Genomic DNA, 16,865 nt, shown 5'->3' on the forward strand with positions numbered 1-16,865 from the left:
AAAAGCAAAAGGTTTGGAAGCATTTTGGAGGCGATTCAAGCAACAGGTAAAGTGCATTTTGTTTCTATTTTTTTTGCATTTTTATTACAACAGTTTGCATGTGCATTTTTTTTACAAGTTTGTGCATTTTTTCTTTATTTTTTTACAGCATTCATATATCAATCAAGGGCAGCAGGGAAAGGGCAAAGGAAGGGGAAGAATGTCCCCATTGGAGATGCCCCTCCTGTTCTAATTTCATCAGGGTCTGCAAGTGTTCCCTCTATTGGAAGTGGGGTTGCAACAGTAGCTTCAAATATTGAGGGAAGACTTAATTTAGAAAGACAGCAGGCTCAAGATAACAAATATCCCTTGTGGAAGTATGTCACAAGAGAGCAAGGGTCAGGCAGCAAGTTGAAGGAAGGCAATGCTACTTGGAAATGCAACTACTGCAACAATCATTTAATGAGCACATATTACCGTGTGAAATATCATTTGTTGGCTTTACCAGGTTGTGAAATTGCAGCATATACACAACTTTTTTTAGCTAAGAGGAAAGAAATAGAAAAACGGGGCAATGTTGGTATGGCAAAAGTGGCTGCAACATCTAAAAAAAACAAGAATGATGATCCCCTTCCATTCTCGGGGAAAAGAGACAACAAATTTCCATTTGAGAGTTTTGGTGGGGGACAAGCAGCAAAAAGAAAGGCAGCGACACTTGGTCCAATGGACAAGATTTTTCAGAAAGATAAATGGGAAGAGCTTGATCTCGCCATTGCATTCTTTTTCTATCAGAACTTCATATCCTTTAATGTTGCACGCTCACCTTTATTTATTAAGATGTGTCGAGCTCTAACTCAAGGGGCTCCATCAAAGTATGTGCCTCATGGGCCAAAGAAGCTTAGAAGCACATTGTTGACTAAGGCAAAGAAAGAGGTGGACAAAATGCTTGAGCCCATTAAATCAGCATGACCAACATTTGGGGTTAGTATTGTTTCTGATGGATGGGCAAATCCAGCACGCCACCCACTCATCAACTTCATGGTGTCTTCCTTGAATGGTCCAGTTTTCTTGAAATCGGTGGATGCACTTGGACAATACAAGGACGCACAATATATGGGTGAGTTGTTCATTAAATTTATTGAAGATGTAGGTGTTGATTCTTGTGTGCAATTCATTACAGATAATGCACCTGTTTGCAAGGTTGTTGGCATGATTATGGAGGCTAAATATCCACAAGTATTTTGGACACCTTGCATTGTCCATTCCTTGAATTTAGCACTTAAATCTATTGTTTTTTATGTGCTTTGGATTGGAAGTATTATTGAGGATGCAAGGCATATCCGCAACATTATACAAAATCATACAAATGCCCTCACAATCTACAAGGAGTACACCAATCTATCATTGTTGAAGACTATTGATACACAGTTTGCCTCTTCATTCATCATGCTGAAGGTGTTGAGGGAGGTCAAGACCGCTCTTGGGGCCACAGTTCTTTCAAAGTTTTGGTCTTTTTGGAGAAAGAGAGATCAAGCAGCCTCAAAAAGAGTGAAGGACACAATATTAGATGATGCTTGGTGGGAGAGGGTTAAGATCATGGACCCTATCATTTCTTTGCTACGATTTGCAGATACAAACCAACCCATCCTAGGAGAGGTTTATGAGAGGTGGGATTCCATGATTGAGTCTATAAGGAGGATTATTTTACAGAGTGAGTGCCCTGAGTATGAGACATCATCAGAGGCTTTCTTCACCACCATACAAGATATTCTTGGCAGTCGATGGGACAAGAATTGTACACCTTTGCATTGTTTGGCTCACTCATTGAACCCAAAATACTATAGTCACGAGTGGCTAAATGGTGGACCTTCCCGCAGATTCCCTCCTCACATGGATGGTGAAATTTCACAGGGGAGGAAGGATGCATTGAGGCGGCTTTTTTAGGATAGAGCATCCTTGATGAGGTGGAGGATGCCTTTGTAAAGTTTTCCACTGGCACTGATCGATTTGCAGGATATGATGTCATTAGAGACAGGGGGGCTAATAATCCCTATTCTTGGTGGGCAACTCATGGGGCAACAAGCCCTCCTCTACAGCAGTTAGCCATGAGATTCATCTCTCAGGTGACTTCATCCCCTTGTTGCAAGAGGAACTGGAGCATATATGGGAATTTATATAATGTCAAGAAGAGTAGGCTTGAGCAGTCCAAGGCAGAGACAATGGTGTATGTGCACACTAACCTTCGTCTTATTTACAGGCAAAGGGATGAGTGGTTGAAGGGGAAGACAAAGATGTGGGATGTCTTTCCTGCTGATATGGGTTTGGACAGTAGTGTTGAGTTAGCATTGGCCAATTTGGATCTTAATGAGCCAATGCTAGATGTCAAAATTCGGAAAACCACGAATTCTATTGCAGCAACTGATGATATTTATTCTATTTGTTAAATTAATTAAACAAATTATGTGCAGTTTCCTACAAAAAATATCGAAATATATACATTACAGCCTTCACAAAATAAATATTGCGGAAGAAATTAAAACTCTAGAAGAATAGATGCACACACATAGAAATACACAGTTATTTTTGGACTAAAGTCCCCGAAAAAACCCAACTCGGGAAAACAGGTGCAGCAGTTGAGGGTTTGATTATTATGCAGTAGTAAATCTAAGTACAAATCTATGGATGCTCAAATCTAGCTATCGATACAAAGAAATGACTGACAGGAGGTCTAGTGAGAAAAATCTCACTCCCACTGGTGATCCGACACAAACCTTGGCTCAAGATGAGTTACTCTCTGTTGCCTCTGCGCATTCCATGCATCAGCCTACGTAGTGTGGCGTCACACAACTCAGACCAGCGTCTCTCTTGCTAATTGATCAGCTATTGTCTAGAAAATCAATTCTCCTAGCCTCCGGGATTCCACTCTGCTATGCACTCACCGGACTGGAAAATCTCCCTCTAGCCATACTATCCCTGCCCCTCTCTCACTGCTTTGATCTCATTGAATCACCTCCGGAACCTGAATGTTGCTACTCTAGAGATCGATTTCCCAGCAAATCGAATTTCCAGTTTCTCAAGTGTGTTCTCCAACCCCCATCAAGTTTCTTCTTATAATCTCTCATTGAGGCATCAACAGCCAAGATTAAAACATAATCGATGGCTAAAATTAACTATAACTCAATCCATGTCTTCTTCTAGAAGATTCTCACCATGACTTAATTAATACCCTTTAATTAACCAGTTTTCCTAAGTTTAGACTTAGGAAACATTAAAAAAAGATTAATTATTTTAATCAAGTCGTCTCTAGGTGGAATTTCCATAAACGATTTATAGGTTTTGGAGAATACATGTATTCTAGCCTCTCCATCAAATTTTGTGGCTAAAACACGTCTGATGCTACAAAACTAACACTAGAGCCTATCACTTTTGATGACAGTGATACTGTTGAGGGGTCATCCTCCACACCACCAGATGTAGAGATGGCATTGGATACAAAGGAGGAGGATGCAGCAGAGGAGAGCAGTGGTGACCATGATGATGCCAGTGATGTTGATTTTGATGATGATGATTGATGACTCATGAGCTACTTATTGCCTTCAGGCTTGTAGTTGTTTGTATTTGGTATTTCTATTGTCATTGGCATTGCTACTACCTATGTAACACATTTTGATTTTGATGACCTAATGAGAAAACTGCAGTTTTTGTCTTTCTCCTATTTGACCATTAATGAATATGTCACAATTGCTTTTGTATGCATAATGTTACTTTGTAAAACTTACATCTAGATGAAGATATATGTTTGAATCAATGAATTTGTATCATGAATGAGAATTTGTGTAAGAAATATCTAATTTTTAATATATATATATATATATATATATATAATGTGTATTGTTCCGGGGGTTCAACATGCCCACGTCGGACACTCCAATCCTTGTGTCCTTCATGTCCCATGTCCCCGTGTCAGGTGACTTTGTTTTTAAAACAAGAAAAAAGAGCAAGAACACACCCATCAGAGCCTTAAAAGCAGAGAATAGAAAAACAATGTCGACTTCACTCTCATTGGTCATTTTAGGAGATAAATTGATCGATAAACCGTTATTTTATAGATGTGGATGGAACTTCGTCATTATTCTTTTTACACAACATTTCTTGTATTTTTGAGTTTTTTTTCTATCTTGTCAAGTTTCATCAAGTCTTTGAATTTTGTAGAGTCATCACGTTTTTTCAAGTTCTAAGCTACAAAGTTTTTCACTGAGCAAAATCTCAAAACCTTGCCAAACACAAGGACTAAACCAAACTCAACTACTAAGATCATTTCTTGATCATGAAGTTTTAGAATAATTAGGAAGATGATGATCAATTAATGGGGATTATAACTAGCTAACCTTTGAAGTAGCCAAAAGATTGTTTATGAAAGAACATAATTCAAACTAGCACTTTGGTCCAACAAGATTCAAACGTGTCCAATAAAGGATGAAAACACCAAGTTTCCAAAGATCGTAACATAAGCCAACACCAATCTAGGTGTTGTATAGACCTTTGTCCAAGAGAAATTACTCCTTAAATAATGGATGTATCCATGGGGAAGTATAGTAGTAAAACTTACAACTATAATGGGCATCTAATAGATAACAACCACAAGCCAAGGACAGCCCACAAGGCATGTTACTAAAACAAATGGTGATCTTAGTACCAACGTGAGGAAGGACATTATCACATCAACCCAGGGACTTGCATTGAAAAAGGAAAAAAAAATGGCTACCAAAAAACAAAAAGGAAGTCAAATCAAACACAACTTCTAGTCACACTAAAAAATGAGTGATATTTCTTCCCAAACAGATTTTAGAAGAAAGCCTTTAGTGTGTGACCTAGCAATAAATATTATAGTGATTGAACCTCTGTTCAGTCAAAAACTTGAGTTCAAACCCAATCAAGTGGGTGTGGATGAGACCTAGTGCAAGTCCTTGGTGATTATGACAACATTGAAACACCCCTTACAGTATGCCAGCTAGTTGTAAGTTCAAAAAATAATAATAATATCCATCCAAGGTTAGAAGAATATGGATTGCCGAGTTGAAGCTCATGTTGAAAAAGATATGTAGAAGGATGAGATCATGTGTTTCAACCAGATGGAACATGCCCTAACGTAATGTAAATGATTAAGAACAACAACAAATTCATCCATGAGATTCATACGAAAAATGAATTGTTCAACAGGATGGAATTAGTGCACTAGTACCATCTTTGAAACATGTATGGAAGCGTATACTTATGAATGCACTGAATGTCAACATTTTGCAATAATTTAGTGCAAATCCACAACAAAAGAAACTCGGTCTCAAATTATCCAAGGTTGATAAAGAAGTCAGAGATGACAAACCCTCAATCAACATCTGAAAAGCCACATTCATTAGCAATTGTTTGGAGAGGCACTGCCTAGAATGAAGTGCATCATATGATTGACCAATGTTTTAACCAATCGCCTAACCTAAGACCCAATGCTTCGATCAACATGTATGGGGTACTAGTGTAATATTCCTAATTAGCCATGGCTAATTGGAATATTCAATTTTTCTTAATTTTGCCTCCTATAGTTAGTTATGAATAAAAAGGTGAGTAAAGGGTGACATAACTCACTTTTATAATAAAGTCACTTCCTAGAAGCACAACGTTGTGACTTAAAGGGGAGCCAAGGGGGCCAAAGGGGCATGCAGAGATGGAGCCCACGCAGACACTGTGCAGAAGGAAAGAAACAGGTGGCAAGAGAGGAATTACGTTAGAGGAGGTGGGCCTTGGGATTGAGAGAGGCAAACGCTATAAAGGAGAGAGGAGCCTCCTCATTTTGGCATTCGATTATGTGCATTTGAGCTAGTCACTTCGACTTAGAGCACGCTGGTTGTTTAGCTAGTCTGCAGCATTGTTTAGTGCATTGAGTGTCTTCGTTCGGAGATCTCACCCTTAGCCCCGGGGGACTTCGAGTGCCTGCTCAGGCAAGGTATTTCCATCAACGTTTTTGCAGTAGTCATCAACATTTTTGGCGGGAGGGTTGAGCATCTTGTAGGACTGCGCAGCACTGAGAGGGATGACGCAGTTCTTTCTGGCAGGAGTTCTGGAGTGAGGGTTTGCAGTAGGATTTGTGCTGGGAGATTGAGCAGGGGATCAGCCCTTGCATATTGGAGGGTTTTTGGCAGAGGTTTCGGGCAGATTACTGGAGAGTTTCATTCAGTGGCAGCGCAAGGCATTGAGGAACTGCGCAAAACCCCAACAGGGTGATTTTCGAGGTTCGGCCATTTCAGAAAAGCTTTCTGGGTTTTCTTGGGTTTCTTGAGTAGAGTTTGATTCCAGAGTTTCAGCCTTTTCTGAGGAGGGGAACAGCCCCAAATCCTCATTTGATTTTCAGCAGCAGCAGCAACACGGCAGTTCTCCAGCAGCTGGGACGCAGATCAGAGATAGGCCATTCCTTTGCTATTTTGAGTGTATTTCTTCACTTGCCTTGTGCAAGTCGAGGTGCCATCTTTCTGATCACCTCCTGTACTCATTTGATTGCTCAATATAATAAAATGGCTTAGCATTTCTCCCTGCATTTCTTGAGTATCGGCTTACATTTCTCTTTTATATTATTATATATTGCACCACTATTATTTTATCATTTTGAGCTTCCCGGTTATTATATCATTTGTACGTATTTGGTTGGAGTTACTGGGGTTTTGGAGAATATCTCTGAAACGGGATATTACAACTAGCTTGTGATAAATCCTAACATCATTTCTAAATTATCTCTCTAGATGAATATTAGAGCTGAGTTTAATCCTTTTTCTGCCTATAAAATCAATCACTGACTTTTATTTGAACAATTTTTACAATAAGCCAACATAAACCTGAAAAAATGGAGAAGAAACACCAGAAACCATGAAAAGAATGGTATTGTGGCAATTCAGAAATCTCCTAAGAACACTTCAAAATTCCCTGACAAGATAAATGTTGTTAAATAAAACAGATGACAAATATACAGAAAGCATACCATGAAGGCGCCTTGCAGAAGGACTCTCCTTAGGAGGAAAGCAACTATTTGCAAGACTCTGCAAGAGAGCATTCACACATTACAAAATATTCTTTCTCGAGTACAACAGATGTGACCAGCTTGTTCTATTCTTAAAATAATCACACTGCAATTGAAAGCTACTTTATAAAGTGGTATTAAATGACAACCTCACAAAGATGGCGATTCTTATCAGCAGCAGCAGGATTGCATTTTGTCTTTAGCGGCTTGGACTTATCCATAACATCACAATGTAATGCACCACATATATCTGCCAAACATCTACTCCGGCTCTGCATGCAGTTGCAGTTTCAAGTTACCATCTCATCACAAGCACTCTAACCATATTTATCTACTATTTTAGCAGTCATCAAATACAAAAGTAAAGAGGCTTACATGCCAACATCTGCATAAGCTACCTACAACCAAATCTCCAATCTAAATAATAAGCAGTTCTTCTCAGAAACCAGTATGACCCTAAACCCTAAAATGTACAAATTTCCAGAAGGATTGATCTACACTGACTGATATCGTAACAAGTAATACCATGAATAACAGATTTTGACTATTAAACGGCCAAAGCAGCCATGTTCTATGTTACGTTAAGTAGCAAATAAAAAGAGAAAATCTCCAAAAAATCAAAATGACCAAACACGTATGCTAATGTACAAAACTGACTAAAATGATAAGTAGGACTAGCAATGTGATTCATCACAAAAACAACAATTGGGATCAGCTAATGATTTGCTGAATCTCCATCAATGACATCCATAAAATATCCATGAAAGTGGTCTACCCATAAGTACAATGTGTAAATGACACACAATTATACACCTGCCTATAAACGTCGCTAGAATGAAATCATTTAAACATTAAGGTAACATAAATGTGAGGAGCACAAAGCTGTGATTATTGTTAATATTTTAATTCATAGTTCAGATCTGCACTCAAAAAATTGCAACCCACAGCTACAAAATGGAAGTCACGGAACAAGCTATCAAAACTTTAGTTCTGCATCTACTAAAAAAGAAAACAGTAAAGTCAGATTACAAACACTGCATTCTATGATCTAACTCAAAACTAGAGACTATTCTACATAAATATATAGTCTGGAAATTCAGGACAGCATCCAGAGTCTCCAACAGAATATCACATTACTCTATTACTGAAGGAAATTACAACTACAGCTAACACACTGGCTTCAAATACTTGCTCTGACAACAACACACCAATAAAACACACAACCTCTCTACCTATTGACCCATAGACTCGCCCCTTGCAAATCAGGAGGCTTAATGACCAGAACATTTCATCAGGCTGGAGGTTCAGAGCAGTGTTGCACACATCGCGATCGGGATTTAATCGGCGCCGGGAAAAAAGCGGAAAAAATCGTTAAAATCGGGAAAAAATCGGAAAAAAGCGGGAAAAAATCGTTTGGCACAAAAATATTCATTTTTTTTCAATTTTTTTCAATTTTTTTAATATCTAAACCATCTACAACATAAAATAAATACATTGACACATAAATATGATAAAAAAACTAATATATAAGATGTTTAATATCATTTCTAGCGCTAAAATCACACATAACATTGAATCATGTCCTAAATAGTAAGTCCTGAGTCCCAAGTCCAACTCAGCCTCAAAATATCAACAAAAAATATGATAATGTATCTCATCATGTCATAATGTCATATACAATAAAATGAAAGTCTAATCCTATTGATTTCCTCTGCCCCTCTTGCGAGAAAATGGCACAACTTTCTCTTTCCCTCTAGATGTAGAAGCTGGTGCCTGTGGTGGTGGAAATGGCAGTGGAGTCTGACGTGCTCTAGAAGCTGAAGAACTAGTAGTAGCAGCTACAGGAGGCTGAGGTGGACGGAGACCACGTCCTCTACTGGTGGTAGTGGTAGCCCGGGTAGCCCGGGTAGGCGGTGTCACCTCCTCCTCCTGCTCCTCCAACTCCTCCTCCTCCTGCTCCTGCTCCTCCTCCTCCTCCCCCTCCTCCTCCCCCTCATCCTGCACTAACCAATCCTCAGTGGGATCCATGAGAGGCCTCTCGGTCTCAACCCTCCATTCAGCAGTGGTGTCAATCCCATCCAATGAGATGGCTTCCGTATCAGGTGTCTTCTCTAGTTGTTTCACCCACAATCGAAGATTGTAGTAGACATAGACCATGTCATTAAGTCTATGGGACTCCAACCTGTACAAAGTTCATGAAATAATAAATTAATAATTAATATTATAAAAAAAATATTGTTTAAAACTTTAATGAATTCAAAAATTTATTTGGAAATTTGCAATATTTTAAATGTTTAAGTGTTAACCTATTGCGCTTCTTGTTGTGTATTTTTTCAAATACACTCCAATTGCGCTCACATCCCGAGGAGCTGCATGTTTGGCTGAGGATGCGCACGGCAAGATTTTGCAAAAGGGGTACTCTGCCACCATACATCTTCCACCATGCGTCTACAACAAAATTACAAAGAAAATTTTAAATAAACATAAGAAAAAAATGGAATTTGAAGAAACAATGAAATTTGAAACAAAGTTACAAAGTACATACTACAAACTAAAAAATACCTGGGATTTTAACTGTCCTATCATTGATAGCCATCTCAAAGCCAAATGTGCCAGCTGACAACTTATATTGCTCAATTTGTCTAGAGACCTCGATACGTTCTTCTGGAGTTCTCACCATCTTCTGGACACAGGTTAATAATCCTTCCACGACCTCAACATCAAAATTAAACCCACATGCATAAGAAAATGCAGGGTTCAGGAAAAGGCCAGCAGCATGAATGGGACGATGGAGTGTGTTGTTCCATCGCTCATCAATGACGTTCCATAGAAGGAGTTGTCTCTGGAACCCATCATCTCCCTTGTCATCATAGTAGGACCGAATGGCTTCTTTGGCCCTATCCATGGCTTCATACAAATAGCCCATTGCGGGCTTCTCACCATCTACCAACCGAAGAACCTTTACCAAAGGTTCAGTGACAGCGCACACCTCCTGCACTCCCGCCCAGAAGTCTTCTTGGTATGAAACAAGTCTGCAGACGGCCTCTCCTTCTGGTTTGCGGCTCATTGGCGAAGAACGCCACTCCTCTGAAACAAACATTCTCTTCAAATCCCACATAGAATTCAAGAGGGATTGAAGAGATATGAAACTCGTCGCAAACCGTGTAATGGCGGGGCGCACCAACTCTTTGTTGTTGGTGCATTTTCTCATCAAGCTAAGCACAGATGTGTGATTGTAAATAAATTTTGTGATGGTTTTTGATGAGTCAACAGCCTCTTTGACAAAGGGAATTTTCCCTATGTCCTCTAACATCAAATCAATACAATGGGCAGCACAAGGTGTCCAAAATAAAGTAGGATGCCTGTCCATAAGCATTCTACCAGCAGCAACATAATTTGCAGCGTTGTCCGTTATGACTTGGACAACATTTTCTGCACCCACCTCCAAAATAAACACATCCAGCAAATCACATAAATTTTTTGCATCTTTGATTTGATGAGTTGCATCAACAGATTTGATAAACATAGTCCCCAAGGGACAACTAACCAAGAAGTTTATAAGGGTTCTCCCCTTTTGGTCAGTCCAACCATCTGACATAACAGTGCATCCTGTTTGTGCCCATGATGCCCTAAAATCCTCCAATCTTTGGGTGCAGTCACGCTTTTCATCTTGAAGAAGCCGGCCTCTGAAATCATGAAGAGAAGGGAGTTTGTACCCCGGGCCAACACTGGCAACAGCATCAAGAGTAGGTTGGAAAAATGGATTATTCCTTATAATGCTGAAAGGAATATCACTCCAGAGGAGAAATTTTGTCATCAACTTGTCAGCTTTTTCTTTTTCAGTTCTTTTCATCATTGAACCGATAGTTGGTTGTGAACCAGGTGTGGTTCGAGGAACAAAATATGATGATGCAGCAAACGGATTGACTGACGCTGCAGTAGAACCTGTGCCACTTGGCCCACTTCCTTCAACTGACCTTCTTAGTTGCCTTTTGAGTTCTTCTTTGGCGTCTCTAGTGTGCTCTAATTCTCCCAATGCTCTCATGGCTTTTTGGATAATTTCAGCATTTGTCTTTAGACAGGGCCCCACATCACGTCCAGGGATTTGTGCAAGGTGGAACTTCAACCTGTACACCCCCCCGAATATTTCCTTTCCACACAACTTGCAAATCAAGTTTTGTCTATCATTCGGAGTTTTAGGGTCACCATATTCCCAGAAAGGATCCAATTTCCTTGGCATGTTTGTTTTTGAATTTTGAATTTGCAAACCTATGGAAAAATAAGGATTAGGAAATAGGAATTTAGGATTACATAAATGATAATAGTAAATACAAATTACAATTTAGCATTTGCAAAATTACAAGCTAATTATTTCCAAAATCCCAATTTCTAAACCCAAAAAACAATGAAAAATCAAAAAAAATAAACAATGTTTAAAGAAAATGAGAAAATAAAAATCAAAAATTGGTTCTCATAGTCATAACAAATAACCCATCCCAAATCAATGAAAAATTTCCAAAAATTCTTTAAAAACAATGAAAAACAAAGTTTTTATAGAACCAAAACAAAAAAAAATTAATCTACATACCTGGTTTATGGACAAATTGGCGATCTTGGCTTGGATTCCTCCTAAAATCGCTTCGATTCGCTCCCACAACCGACGGCAACCCTCTCCCTCCCTTCTTCTCCTTCTCCTCCGCGGCGGACTGCTGAATGAATAAACAAAAAATCGAATTTCCATATAAAACCCCCGCTGCCCGCGCCTCTGGCGATTTTTAAGGAAAAAATCGCGATTTTTTCGATAAAAATCGCTATAAAAAAAATTTGGCGATTTTTTGGATAAAAATCGCGCTTTGAATCGGGAAATTCAAAAAATCGCGATTTTCCGATTTTATCGCGATTTAATCGCGATGTGTGCAACACTGGTTCAGAGACATATGCAGTACAGTTTTGCTTGGGCTGGGAGTTGGTTCCCAGGGAGATTGGTTGCAGGGTGGATTAATGATGTTATGGTTATCCAGACATAGTTTTTGCACAGATTGGAAAGAGTTGCTATTTTAGCAGTTCTCCTGTATTTTATGAGACCGAGTTCTGAGGCATGCATGGTAGAATTGATTATGTATTTAGAGTCCTAATGAACTCAAGGTTCCAGTGAGACTTCTCTGAGTGACATGCATGGCACTTTCTATTTTTAGCAAGTTTGGTCTGGAGACTCGCATGTCAGAGATAATGGTATATTTGGAATCCTTGTGAGATTCTGAGTTCGATGAGCTACTTTCAAGCAACATGCGAACACTTTCTATTTTTCACAATACTTGCGTGTCGATTTTGATCATGAATTAAGATTCCTTGATGAAAGATGAATCCAATGAGTATGGTTTCATCATTTCATGGGCATACGAGACATTTTTATTTTTAGCAGTGGCCGCGTGTCTGATCTGGTCATGTATTAGAACTCCTCACTGAAAACCAAGTCTGATGAGGGTGTTTTCATCAAAATCCGAGATATTTCTATTTTTAGAAATCTTTGCAGGTCAGCGCTGACAACATATTTGAACTCCCCATGGAAATCTAAGTACGATGAGTATAATATTGTGGACATGAAAGCAATTTTCTATTTTTGGCCATGCCTATTTTTAGGCATACTATATAGGGAAAGGTTCACTTATCTATCTTGGACATTTTCTGTTTTTTTCTAATTTTTTTAAAAGGGGCTGTTGATTTTTCATAGGATCTTCTAAACTGATAATTGCTTCTTATGTTTTATTTATTTACTCTTTCTTGCATTCATGTTCGTCATGAAGCAATTACACAGAAGATCTCAACAGTAGAAACTAAATGCCAGTAGGATCATAAAGAGACAGTCAAACAAGAACACAAACATTTACCCTGGGAAAACCCACATGGGGAAATACCCAGCAACATTTTCTTAGAGAAACTCTTCAGGTCAACAAGAGACACATGTAGATCTTCTAGTCAATCACAAGGTCAGACTGATCAGCAAGGTACACTTGGTCAAACCCGGTCCAACTGCCTCCTAGTCGAGTCATAAGTATGCCCACTGAACTCAGTCTGCTTAGGTCTGCTAGGGCTGAATTTTGGCCTACTGCACCCAAGATGTTGGTCATGCTGCCCAGGAATACTTCAGAGATTTGGCACTTCTGTTCACACGTACATGGTCATGAAAGAGGAACAGGTCCACACGTGCAAGGACTAATGGAGAGAGAGAGAAAGCTTGATCTTATTCTGGTCATCTTCGTCCTTCCTTCCATCTTGTTTCATTCACATGAATGAGCTGAAGATACTATATCTTGATAAGAGGTCGAATTTGTGTACAAATGATGAAGGACAAGTGTCTTTATATGATCTTCTGGCTGGCTCAATGGATGTCTCTTTGACTAGGCCGACTTGACTAGGAGGGCTGACTTGGCTTGTTTGGAGCCAAAAAAATATTTTTTTTTAAATTCAAATTTTCTCTTTTGAAAAGGACATGAAGAAAATGCCTTCAAATTTCTCTTTTGACAATAGAATGAAGAACATGCTTTATATTTATCATTACAAATACCTCAAGGTCTAAACTATTAATTATGAAGACCAACCATAGCTACAAAATTCAATACTCCCTCTTAGCTAGGGAGGTATTAATAATGACTATTTAGATGTTCTCATGTTGACAAATTTCTCTAAGAAAAGGTTACAACAATTCATCATCAGCATCAACATTATCAAACTACCATAATCTGGTCAACAACTATGAAACATGATAAATCAGCGGCATCAACAAGTTACCATAATTCCGGTCAATAACTCTAACCTATGGTGCATCCTCACCATAATCTTGGTTGGTACTCCTAACACATGGTACATCTTTAGCATCAACTAGTCACCATGATTCTAGTTGACGTCTCTGACCCATGGTATACTAACTAGCCCTAGTTCACCATCATATTGTTCAATCTCTTTGACTCGTGGTGAAACCCAAGGGGCACACTCAATTCATTTGAGTAATCTGGTCCCAAATCCAAAGGCCTCATTCTAGGCCATGATGCTAAAGGAGCTCACTCAACCTATCTAAAGAATAATCTAAACCTGATGTTGAAAAGGCACCCACTCAACTGAGTGATATTGGGCCTTTAGGACCATTTTTCCCAATCTAGTCAACATACTTCACACAGGAAGAATGATTGTCCTTTGCTAGACCATTCTCCCTAATCTAGTCACATTTGACACGGGGAGAATGTTTGTCCCTGATGCTATCACTCTGAACCATTTTCCCTAATCTTGGTCAACCTGACCTAGGGAGAATGATTGTCTTGGATGTTGTAATTTCATCACTCCCTCTTGCTGAGAGAAACATGCTCAATCACTCAAGCTTGTCCTCGAAGTATTCAAACTTCATCCTGGAATAGAGGCTTTGTCAACAATCTGCTTGATTGAAGAATAGTATTGAATCCATATTGCTTCCTTCTGAACCATGCCTTGGTAACAGATCTCACTATGCTTCGACCCGTCATTACAATCGTCACCTACACCTGATCAAGACAATCATACAAGTAGCTTCTAAAGCCATATTGCTTCACAACTCACCAACCAAGCTAGAATATACTCGGCTTTTGCAGTACTGACTGCAATAGATGTTTGCTTCCTGTTCATCCAAGAAATCATCACGGAGCCCAAACTGAAGCAATATCTTGATGAACTCTTTCTATATTCAGAGCTCTCTGCCTTATTTGAATATGTGAATCCCTACAGTCGTACTTCACTGTAGTGTTTTAAAACCTAGCTAGTTTATTAGCCAAATGGGTCAAATCGGCAGAAAAACCGAGTTCGACCCCCCACTTCACCCAGAAACCACAAAAACAGGTCCTAACCGGCCGATTTATGGTCAAACCAGCCAATTTCATCCTGAACCAGTCGGTTCCGTCCTAAATTGGTCAGATAGCTGCCAAGGCCGCGAAGGACCCATGCAGCGCACTTTAGGAAGGTTCCAGGGTGTTTTGGAGGGAAAATAAGGGTTGTTTCCCTCCAAAAACATGCTCCCAAGCCTTTTAAAAAGAGTTCACCCCCTCATTTGCCTCACACATCTCATTTGGAGTTTTTGTGAGTTTGATTGAGAGCTTGGAGTGTTGAGTTTTTGCTAGAGTAGTGGAACAATAGAGAGTTTGAGCTAAGTAGTAGTCATCATGCCTCTAAAAGCCTTCAGAAGTTTGAGACTCGAGCAACTGAACCAATAGAGAAGTTTGTGACTCAAGCAGTTGCAAAGTTTGGGAGTTGAGACTCAACCAACTGAATTTGATCCTAATGAGAAGTTTCAAGTGATAATGTTGATCACTTACATCATATATGTAGATTTGTAGTAGGCCAGTGGCCCCATAGTTTGTAGGCTTTGTTTTTGAACTCTAGAGGCCATTTAAAGCCTCATTAATTATATATTTTGTTGTTGATATGTATTGCACTTGGTGTCATTTTGATATATTCACCTTTACATGGTATATATATGAGCAAACTTTGCATATTTTGTGTCTATTGGTTTGGAATCATGGTTTTAAATCTTCAAAATAGTCTTTTTCATTAAAAATTAATTATTTCATGTGTTTTTTAAAAACCAGTTCATGTGGATCTAACCAGTCCCAGTTTGACCGGTCACGATTTGAAACTCGGTTTATTGGGTGGACCGGTCCAATAACCGCTTCCAATTTTTTAAACTATGCTTCACTGTTTGAGGTATATCTCAAACCATAACTGATTGTGCCATGATCAACTGTACCATGTTGGTACTTCAAAACATGTTGAACCACATGCCTTCGCTTAACCATAAACCGATCAACTTCCTTCACTAGGTCCATCATCATGCCTATTTTTTGGTTACCCTAACTGGGTGTTCTTTCTGAAACAACCTATGTTGCAGTAATCCTGGTTGCTCCCTCTGTCACTGTTGTTTTCTAGCATATCATCTATCTAGCCTAACAAGATAACAATCCATCATCTCGAACTCATAAAATTAATACCACTTAAGCATGCTTCCTACTAAACCAAGAAATCACTCATAAACCCAAACTAAAGCAACACCTTGAAATATTCTTCATGTCACTTGTATCTCTTACCTAACCAAAATCAATGAATTTATGCAACATCAACTAATCATCTCCTAAATATCTCTAACTATAATGTATTATGCCCTTCAAATATTGGAGCACATGTTGTGCCTCTATTTAGTGAATCTACCTTAGTTCAACCATTAACTAGTTCAAGGTGTTCACTGCAAAACATATATTAGGTTTGGAGTTAACTAGATACATCAAGGATCTATACAGCAAATGATCTACCATATCTAAATACAATTCAATATGAAAACATCATAGAAATGCTCCTTGGTTTACAATCCATCATCCAAAAACGTTTCAAGATCTCAACTAGGTACTTGTCCTCTCCAAGGAAATCCTCACATGTACTCTACCACACCGCTAGACCCAAAAATAGTGCATTGGTCCAATGTCCTTGATGAATTTCCATGGCACATGAGAATTTGGGTTTGGTCTTAAAATCTCTAACACAAACACACTCAAGTGCCACAACACTTTTCTACTTGGCACAACGGAATAATACACATCAATGAATCATCTAGCGCACATGACAATTTTTAACCTTTTCAAACCCTTCTTCTTTATATTACAAACTATAATACAACAGTGTTAGGGCTCCCATACCAGGGATCATGGCCCTTACATACAACCCTAATACAAGGATACAACTAGGGCTTGGTGTCAATCACATTGACCACAAATCTACCCTAAACAAGACAACACTTGACCTACTTGTTGAT

At 39.0% G+C, this 16,865-nt stretch overlaps 2 protein-coding genes across 5 annotated transcripts in view; both read right to left on the reverse strand.

Annotated features, from left to right (window-relative positions):
* The window catches only part of LOC149260929 (C2H2-like zinc finger protein), a 150,591-nt gene that overhangs the window by 45,375 nt on the left and 88,351 nt on the right, over positions 1 to 16,865 (reverse strand). For all 4 annotated transcript variants that reach the window (XM_089421392.1, XM_089421396.1, XM_089421389.1 and 1 more), the window contains exons 5-6: positions 7,192 to 7,314; positions 7,004 to 7,061 (exon numbers count right to left, since the gene is read on the reverse strand). In XM_089421392.1, the coding sequence (XP_089277518.1) occupies positions 7,004 to 7,061; positions 7,192 to 7,314 (181 nt within the window). The remainder of the gene's footprint in view (positions 1 to 7,003; positions 7,062 to 7,191; positions 7,315 to 16,865) is intronic.
* On the reverse strand, positions 8,640 to 9,596 carry LOC149260930 (uncharacterized). The gene is made up of 2 exons (XM_089380899.1): positions 9,349 to 9,596; positions 8,640 to 9,224 (listed from the first exon to the last, which is right to left on the reverse strand). The coding sequence occupies exons 1-2, from the start codon at positions 9,474 to 9,476 to the stop codon at positions 8,741 to 8,743; spliced, it is 612 nt and encodes a 203-aa protein (XP_089237025.1). The 5' UTR covers positions 9,477 to 9,596; the 3' UTR covers positions 8,640 to 8,740.

The sequence above is a fragment of the Pinus tabuliformis genome, chromosome 6, assembly GCF_031772625.1.
Source record: "Pinus tabuliformis cultivar Carrire ecotype Pingquan chromosome 6, CPIR1, whole genome shotgun sequence".
Classification (NCBI taxonomy): Eukaryota; Viridiplantae; Streptophyta; class Pinopsida; order Pinales; family Pinaceae; genus Pinus; species Pinus tabuliformis.